The 10,347-nt window shown below is 37.2% G+C and overlaps 1 protein-coding gene across 2 annotated transcripts; it reads left to right on the plus strand.

Moving 5' to 3' along the window:
• Window positions 1-2,524: 2,524 nt before the first annotated feature.
• Window positions 2,525-5,585, plus strand: si:ch211-120k19.1 (uncharacterized protein LOC563199 homolog). 2 transcript variants are annotated; one of them, XM_061915260.1, is made up of 4 exons: window positions 2,533-2,929; window positions 3,130-3,200; window positions 4,953-4,982; window positions 5,058-5,585. In XM_061915260.1, the coding sequence occupies exons 1-4, from the start codon at window positions 2,620-2,622 to the stop codon at window positions 5,187-5,189; spliced, it is 543 nt and encodes a 180-aa protein (XP_061771244.1). In that variant the 5' UTR covers window positions 2,533-2,619; the 3' UTR covers window positions 5,190-5,585. The 2 variants fall into 2 exon arrangements, with proteins under 2 accessions (XP_061771245.1, XP_061771244.1); XM_061915261.1 differs by lacking the exon at window positions 4,953-4,982 and having other exon boundaries at window positions 2,525-2,929.
• The last annotated feature ends 4,762 nt before the right edge of the window (window positions 5,586-10,347 follow it).

Below are 10,347 nucleotides of genomic sequence, written 5' to 3' on the forward strand. Positions count from 1 at the left end.
GAGGAACTAGGAGACAGGAAGCTGCAAACAGCTACCAGCATACAGGACACAGCTTGCGGTAATCCAGCCCTGACTGGAGGGCGAGGCAGGTATGAATAGTGGCCTGATTGGGAACTACTGGCAACAGGTGTGCCAGACTGCCAATCAGGTGAGGGCAAATGAGCGCTCAAGATGGGCAGGAAAAAGAACCAAAATAAGAGCACTGACAGGAAACAACCAAATCCTCACACCGGTACCAGTAACAAAATGTATTTTAGTACTTTTCGGTACTTTTTGATAGTTTTCTACATGAAAAAGACCACCAAAAATTGCACTATTGAGTTTATTTTAAGATAAATGTTAGTGTACATGAAACATATGTTTATTATTGTAATTTAGTCCTTAAATAAAATGTTGAACATACTTACCACTTTTAGTAGTAAGTAAACAAACAAAGACTCCTAATTAGTCTGCAGTAACATAATGTGTCATTCGGTCGAACCGGTACTTTTTAGAGGCGGTATAGTACCGAATATCCTTAAATAAAATGTTGAACATACTAGACAACTTGTCTTTTACTAGTAGGTAAACAAACAAAGACTCCTTATTAGTCCGCTGATGTATGCAGTAACATATTGTGTCATTTATACACCTATTATTTTGTACACATTATGAGGGACAATCTGTAAAAAAATGATTATTAATCTACTTGTTCATTTACTGTTAATATCTGCTTATTTTCTGTTTTAACATTTTCTATCTACACTTCTGTTAAAATGTAATCATCACTTATTCTTCTGCTTGATACAACAATATATGAGATAACATATAAAACATATGTTTACCAACATAGAGAACATCATAAACAACATTATTAACATATATAACAATATATAAAACACTAATAGAAACCATATAAACAACATATATACCAACATATAGAAAACATACAGAACAACATATGGAAAACATATAGAACAACATAAATAACATCTATAAAAAATGCATAACATGTAGAAAAAAATACAGAACAACATAAATAACATATATAAAACATGTATAACAACATATGGAAAAAATATAGAACAACATCAATATCATATACAACATGTATAACAACATATAGAAAACAAAGAACATATATAACTAAGTATAAAATGACACATAAGAAACAAATAACATATATAACACCATATATTCAACATATATAACAATATATTAAACATCATTTAAAAACATATACAAAAACATACATGACATATTTTACAACATATAGAACATATATGTATAACAAATATATAACATTCAGAAAACAACATACAAGAACACATATACAACATATACAGCAACAAATTTAAAAACATAGAACAACATTTATAAGAACATATATAACAACACAACATATAAAACAACATGTAGAAAACAAAGAAAAATATAGATTAACAACATATAGACAGCATATACAACATATATGTTGCTAAATATAATAACTGAGAAGTATACCTACAAAATTACATAATACAAGCTAGTATGCTAATGTTAGCTTGCTAACAGGCGTCATTTGTCAAGTAACAAAATATGACTGAGGTGTATACCTACAAAATTACGCAATAAAAGCTAGTATGCTAATGTTAGAATGCTAACAGGTATCATTTGTAAAGTAACAAAATATGACTGAGGTGTATACCTACAGAATTGCGCAATAAAAGTTAGTATGCTAAAGATAGCATGCTAACAGGTGTTATTTGTTGAGTAACAAAATATGACTGAGGTGTACACCTACAAAAGTACATAATAAAAGCTAGTATACTAATGTTAGCATGCTAACAGGTGTCATTCGTAAAGTAACAAAATATGACTGAGGTTTATACCTACAGAATTACGTAATAAAAGCTAGTATGCTAATGTTAGCACGCTAACAGGTGTCATTTGTAAAGTAACAAAATATGACTGAGGTTTATACCTACAGAATTACGTAATAAAAGCTAGTAAGCTAATGTTAGCACGCGAACAGGTGTCATTTGTCAAGTAACAAAATATGACTGAGGTGTATACCTACTGAATTATGCAATAAAAGCAAGTATACTAACGATTGCACGCTAACAGGTGTCATTTGTCAAGTAACAAAATATACCTGCAAAATGATCAAAAAGAAGTTAACACGCTAATATTAGAATGCTAACGATTGTGCCGCGGGCCGTCAAAAATGATTCACTGGCTGTAAATTGGCCCCAGCCCACATTTCGGACAGCCCGGGTCTAACTTGTGTGCTGGTGTGTCCTTAGCTGTGGTGTACCATGGGGTGCTTTGACACCTCTCCTTCATCTCTGAAATGTGTGCTTTTCTGCCTGGAACACAACAAGAAGTGGGTGGACTACATTAGGTGGTGGTGGTGGTGGTGGTGGAACAGCTGAGTGAAGAAAGGCTGAGTCAGCAGACGTGGTAGTTCTTGGACTGTGGCCCTCAGGCTGATAAAGACTTTGCGAGGGAAGGGGGGTGAACTTTGACCCAGTGAGGGGGCGCCTGGAAGATTGATTTCAGCTCCTCCTCCTCCTCCTCCTCCTCCTCTTCCTGGCTGAAAGGGGAGTCGAGGAGTTCTTCGTCTGCCGGGCACCACTCGCCTTCCTTCCCCCGCCAGGCATGAACAGGGTGTGGTCGGCGTTCAGGGCCCGCCCGTACCTGGGCAACGTGGCGGGCTACACGGCGCTGTTCGCCTCCGCCGACGTCTTCCAGCAGAGCGTGCTGGGCCGGCGAGGCTCGCCCGGCGTGGACTGGCGCCAGACGGCCCGGGTGGCCGCCGTGGGCTTCTGTTTCCACGCCAACTTCAACTACCAATGGCTGCGCTGGCTGGAGAGGAGGCTGCCCGGGGGCGGAGCCAAGGCGGTGGTGGGGAAGGTGGTGGTGGATCAGCTGGTGGCGGCGCCGCTAACCATCAGCGCCTTTTACATCGGTGAGTGTCTGCTCATTCTTAGTCATGTGACAACTTTTTATAATGAATACAGAGCCTTCATTCAAGTGTAAGATCAATACTTTTACTACTTTGAAATGTCCCTCAATATGTCATGTATATATATATATATATATATATATATATACGTATATATATATATATATATATATATATATATAAACTACTGTGTGTGGTTGCAGGTTTAAGTTTACTAGAAGACAAAGAAGACATCTTTGAAGACTGGAGGCAGAAATTCTGGACGTCTTACAAGGTACACATCTTGTTGGATTACACTGTTATGTTTAGATGTATAAATGATGATGTTGTCACTGGATACCACTGTGATGTTGGATGTATAAATGATGATGTTGTCACTGGATACTACTGTGATGTTGTATGTATACATGATGGTGTCCCTACTGTGACGTTGGATGTATAAATGATGATGTTTTCACTGGATACTACTGTGATGTTGGATGTATACATGATGATGTCCCTACTGTGACGGTGGATGTATAAATAGTGATGTCCCTACTGTGACGTTGGATGTATAAATGATGATGTTTTCACTGGATACTACTGTGATGTTGGATGTATACATGATGATGTCCCTACTGTGACGGTGGATGTATAAATAGTGATGTCCCTACTGTGATGTTGGATGTATAAATTATGATGTTTTCACTGGATACTACTGTGATGTTGGATGTATGCATGATGATGTCCCTACTGTCATGTTGGATGTATATATGATGATGTCCCTACTGTGATGTTGGATGCATAAATGATGATGTCCCTACTGTGATGTTGGATGTATACATGATGATGTGCCTACTGTGATGTTGGATGTATAAATGATGATGTCCCTACTGTGATGTTGGATGTATAAATGATGATGTCCCTACTGTGATGTTGGATGTATAAATGACGATGTCCCTACTGTGACGGTGGATATATAAATGATGATGTCCCTACTGTGATGTTGGATGTGTACATGATGATGTCCCTACTGTGATGTTGGATGTATAAATGATGATGTTGTCACTGGATCCTACTGTGATGTTAGATGTATAAATGATGATGTCCCTACTGTGATGTTGGATGTATAAATGACGATGTCCCTACTGTGACGGTAGATATATAAATGATGATGTCCCTACTGTGATGTTGGATGTGTACATGATGATGTCCCTACTGTGATGTTGGATGTATACATGATGATGTCTTTACTGTGACGGTGGATGTATAAATGGTGATGTCCCTGCTGTGATGTTGGATGTATAAATTATGATGTTTTCACTGGATACTACTGTGATGTTGGATGTATACATGATGATGTCCCTACTGTTATGTTGGATGTATATATGATGATGTCTCTACTGTGATGTTGGATGCATAAATGATGATGTCCCTACTGTGATGTTGGATGTATACATGATGATGTGCTTACTCTGATGTTGGATGTATAAATGATGATGTCCCTACTGTGATGTTGGATGTATAAATGATGATGTTGTCACTGGATCCTACTGTGATGTTGGATGTATAAATGATGATGTCCCTACTGTGATGTTGGATGTATAAATGACGATGTCCCTACTGTGACGGTGGATATATAAATGATGATGTCCCTACTGTGATGTTGGATGTGTACATGATGATGTCCCTACTGTGATGTTGGATGTATAAATGATGATGTCCCTACTGTGACGGTGGATGTATAAATGGTGATATCCCTACTGTGATGTTGGATGTATAAATTATGATGTTGTCACTGGATACTACTGTGATGTTGGATGTATACATGATGATGTCCCTACTGTTATGTTGGATGTATATATGATGATGTCCCTACTGTGATGTTGGATGCATAAATGATGATGTCCCTACTGTGATGTTGGATGTATAAATGATGATGTCCTTACTGTGAAGTTGGGTGTATAAATGATGATGTCCCTACTGTGACATTGGATGTATAAATGATGATGTTACCACTGATGTATACATCCATGTGTGTGGTCAGACAGGTGTGCTGTTCTGGTCAAGCGTGCAGGTGAGACCTCTTTCTTCACTGCTGATAAATCCTCACCTTCCTCACCTTCATCCTCACCTTCCTCACCTCCCTCAGGCGATCAACTTCTCGGTGGTCCCGGGCGTGGCCCGCACGGTGTTCCTGGGAGGCGGGTCCCTCCTCTTCACCATCTACCTGTGCCACCTGCGCCAGCATCAGCATCAGGACCTCCAAGTCCAAAACAAATGAAGGTGTTCCTGAGGTCAAAGATCTCTGCAGGGGTTCCTCACCTTTTGGAGCTGGGGGCCCCACTTTTCCACTACAGGGGGGCCCGGGGCCCGTTCACTCAGGAACGTGAAGAGTGGTCTGACTCTTGATGGGAATCCTTTACATTTCCACCTCGTCAAGCGACATGAATTCATGTGTTCATCACAAGGATTGCGATGTAGGCTCGGGTCAGGCTGATTACTGCCACAAGTGGTGGAAAAGTGCATTACAACAGTGGGTACTCAGCCCTATGGTAAAGAAACCCTTCCCCTACAAGCTGAGATATATGTGTCCAAGATGTGATGATGATGATGATGTCATCATGCTTCTTGTCTTTCTGGCTTTCAAAATAAACTATCTACTGCTTGTGAAGTGAAACTGGCTCTATAATGCAGTAAAACTGGTACTATAACACAGTAAAACTAGTCTATAATACATTAAAACTGGTAATATAACACAGTACATCTGGGACTATAATACAGTAAAACTAGTCTATAATACAGTAAAACTGGTTCTATAACACAGTACATCTAGGACTGTTATACAGTAAAACTAGTCTATAATACAGTAAAACTGGTAATATACCATAGTACACCCGGGTCTATTATACAGTAAAACTAGTCTATAATGCAGTAAAACTGGTAGTATAACACAGTACATCTGGGACTATAATAAAGTACAACTTTTTCATAATACAGTAAAACTGGCATGTAACGCTGGTACTACAACACAGTATATCTGGAACTACAATATAGCAAAACTACTCTATATTACAGTAAAACTAGTATGTAGAACGGTTACTGTAACACAGTATATCTGGGACAATAATATAGGAAAACTAGTCTATATTACAGTAAAACTAGTCTGTAATACGGTAAATCTGGTGCAATAATAAAGTACACCTGGGACTATAATACAGTAAAACTTGTACATAATACAGTAAAACTGATATGTACAACTGGTACTTTAACGCAGTACTTTTAGTACTATAATACAGTAAAACTAATCTATAATACAGTAAAACTAGGATGAAAATCTGAGACTATAACACAGTAAAAATAGGACAATAATATAGTAAAACTAGTCTATAATACAGTAAAACATGTCCATAATACAGTAAAACTGTCATGTAAAGCTGGAACTAAAACACAGTATATCTGGTACTATAATACAGTAAAACTGGTCTATAATACAGTAATATTGGTGTGTAAATCTGGTCCTAAAATACAGTACACCTGGTACTATAAAATGGTACTAGTCTATAATGCAGTAAAACTGGAGTGTAAATCTGGTACTATAACACAGTACATCTAGTACTATGATACAGTAAAACGAGTCTATAATACAGTAAGTAAAACTGGTCTATAATACAGTAAAACTGGTATGTAAAACTGGTAATATAACACATTACACCTGGTACTATAATAGAGTAAAACTGGTATGTAAAACGGGTACTATAACACAGTACCTCTAGTACTTTAATACAGCAAAACTAGTCTATAATGCAGCAAAACTGGGATGTAAATTTGAGACTATAACACAGTATATCTGGTACAATAATATGGTAAAACAGGTATGTAAAATGGGTGATATAACACAGTACATCTGGTACTATAATACAGTAAAACTAGTCTCTAATACAGTATAACCAGTTTATAATACAGTAAAACTGGTAATATAACGTTGGTACTATAATATTGTGAAACTAGTCTATAACACAGTAGAACTAGTATGTAAAACTGGTAATACAACACACTAGAATTGGTACTATAATACCTTAAAACTAGTCTATAATACAGCAAAACAGGTATGTAGAACTGGTCATATAACACAGTACAATTGGTAATATAATACCTTAAAACTAGTCTATAATACAGTAAAACGGGTATGTAAAACTGGTAATATAACACAGTACAATTGGTACTATAATACCTTAAAACTAGTCTATAATACAGCAAAACAGGTATGTAGAACTGGTAATATAACACAGTACAATTGGTACTATAATACCTTAAACTAGTCTACAATACAGTAGAACTGTTATGTAAAACTGGTAATATAACACAGTACAATTGGTACTATAATACCTTAAAACTAGTTTATATTACAGTAGAACTGGTATACAAAACTGGGAATATAACACAGTACAATTGGTACTATAATATGGTAAAAGTAATCAAAAAAACAGTAAAACCAGTCTACAACTCAGTAAAATGGGAATGTGAAACTGGCAATATAACACAGTCCAATTTTTACTATAATACCTTAAAACTAGTCTATAATACAGTAGGACTGGTTTGTAACACAGTACATTTGGTACTATAATACGCTAAAACTATTCTATTATAGAGTAGAACCAGCACAATAATAGTAAGGGGATAGATGAACTTGCTATTTGAATAATGTTTTTTTTCTGTGTTTTGTTTGGAGACAACAACATTTGATAAGAGGTTACTGTTGAAATACTCAAGGCTGTTTTAGTTTTTCCTTTTTAATATCAATCAATCAATGTTTATTTATACAGCCCTAAATCACAAGTGTCTCAAAGGGCTGCACAAACCACAACGACATCCTCGGTAGAGCCCACATAAGGGCAAGGAAAAACTCACCCCAGTGGGGCGTCGGTGACAGTGACAATGACGACTATGAGAAACCTTGGAGAGGACCGCATATGTGGGCAACCCCCCCCCACCCCCCCAACCCCCTGGGGGACCGAAAGCAATGGATGTCGAGCGGGTCTAACATAATATTGCGAAAGTCCAATCCATAGTGGATCTAACATAACCTTGAGAGTCCAGTCCAAAGTGGATCCAATATAATGGCGAGAGTCCCGTCCAAAGTGGACCCAGCAGGAAACCATCCCAAGTGGAGGCGGATCAGCAGCGCATAGATGTCCCCGGCTGATAAACAGGTGAGCGGTCCATCCTGGGTCCCGACTCTGGACGAGCGGTCCATCCTGGGTCCCGACTCTGGACAGCCAGTACTTCATCCATGGCCACCGGACCAGACCCCCTCCACAAGGGAGAGGGAGACAGAGGAGAAAAAGAAAAGAAACGGATTTGCAAACATCACTAGAAACACTTTGTCATATTGTCAATATCGGGTATTGTGTGTAGAATTTTGAGGCCAAGAATGTGTTTTCCCATTTTGTAATAAACATGTAACATAAGAAAATGTGGCAAAAGTGAATAACTGCGAACACTTTCAGGATGTGCATGCTTAAAAGTCATGGACAAAATGTTGTTTTTAGGTAGTGATACCATTTTTAAGTATGAATCATAATCCATAAAGTAATTTTGACAAGAAGTGTGATTTTACAAACGTATTGTCAGTTTTTTTTTTAAATATCAATTGTTTTTGTCAAATTTGCAAATAGAAAAAATAGGTTTTACTCACTAAGACAGTACACTGCCACACTCAATATTACAGTTATTTAAACATAACTCCCAAACCACACATGCAAAATGGCTAAAAATGCCTGGAGAAATGTATCTTTGAGAGTTTTATTGGAAAAATCAATAGTTTGTAAGGTTGCAAAGACCCAAGTTTGATTTTTACTCAATACGACAATATAACTGTCATACTAAAAAATGAAGGTTATATACACATAACTTTAAAACCAAGCATGCATTATGTCTAAAAATGCTTGTTCTATTGAATCTAAAGAGGAGCAAAAAGGTATTTAGTTAGTTACCGATTGTGCAAGTTCTCCCACTTAAAATGATGACAGAGGTCTGTAATTTTCATCATAGGTACAAAAAAATGTGAAAAAAAAATGTAGGAATTCACATTGTAGGAATTTTAAAGAATTTATTTATAAATTATGGTGGAAAATAAGTATTTGGTCAACCATTCAAAGCTCTCACTGATGGAAGGAGGTTTTGGCTCAAAATCTCATGATACATGGCCCCATTCATTCTTTCCTTAACACGGATCAATCGTCCTGTCCCCTTAGCAGAAAAACAGCCCCAAAGCATGATGTTTCCACCCCCATGCTTCACAGTAGGAATGGTGTTCTTGGGATGCAACTCAGTATTCTTCATCCTCCAAACACGACGAGTTGAGTTTATACCAAAAAGTTCTATTTTGGTTTCATCTGACAACATGACATTCTCCCAATCCTCTGCTGTATCGTCCATGTGTCCATTTTGGTATAAACTCAACTTTCACGTTCTGTCTCTCACAGTTGAAGTGTACCTATGATGAAAATTACAGACCTCTGTCATCATTTTAAGTGGGAGAACTTGCACAATCGGTGGCTGACTAAATACTTTTTTGCCCCACTGTATATACACATAACTTTAAAACCAAGCATGCATTATGTCTAAAAAATGCCTGTTCTATTGTATCTATGTGGGTTTTACTAGAATCAATTGTTTTTGTAAAGTTTGCAAATAGAAAAAATAGGCTTTACTCACTATGACACTACACTGTCACACTCAATATTATAGTTATTTAAACATAACTCCCAAACCACACATGCAAAATGGCTAAAAATGCCTGGAGAAATGTATCTTTAAGAGTTTTATTGGAAAAATCTATATTTTGTAAGGTTTCAAAGACCCAAGTTAGATTTTTACTCAATATGACAGTATAACATTCATAACAAATATGAAAGTTATACACACAACGAGTTGAGTTTATACCAAAATGGATACATGGATGATACAGCAGAGGATTGGGAGAATGTCATGTGGTCAGATGAAACCAAAATAGAACTTTTTTGTATAAACTCAACTCGTCGTGTTTGGAGGAAGAAGAATGCTGAGTTGCATCACAAGAACACCATACCTACTGTGAAGCATGGGGGTGGAAACATCATGCTTTGGAGCTGTTTTTCTGCTAAAGGGACAGGACGATTGATCCGTGTTAAGGAAAGAATGAATGGGGCCATGTATCGTGAGATTTTGAGCCAAAACCTCCTTCCATCAGTGAGAGCTTTGAATTGGTTGACCAAATACATGTTTTCCACCATAATTTACAAATAAATTCTTAAAAATTCCTACAATGTGAATTCCTGGATTTTTTCTCCACATTCTGTCTCTCACAGTTGAAGTGTACCTATGATGAAAATTACAGACCTCTGTCATCATTTTAAGTGGGAGAACTTGCACAATCGGTGGCTGACTAAATACTTTTT

The sequence above is a fragment of the Nerophis ophidion genome, linkage group LG11 (assembly GCF_033978795.1).
Source record: "Nerophis ophidion isolate RoL-2023_Sa linkage group LG11, RoL_Noph_v1.0, whole genome shotgun sequence".
In the NCBI taxonomy this organism is placed as follows: Eukaryota; Metazoa; Chordata; class Actinopteri; order Syngnathiformes; family Syngnathidae; genus Nerophis; species Nerophis ophidion.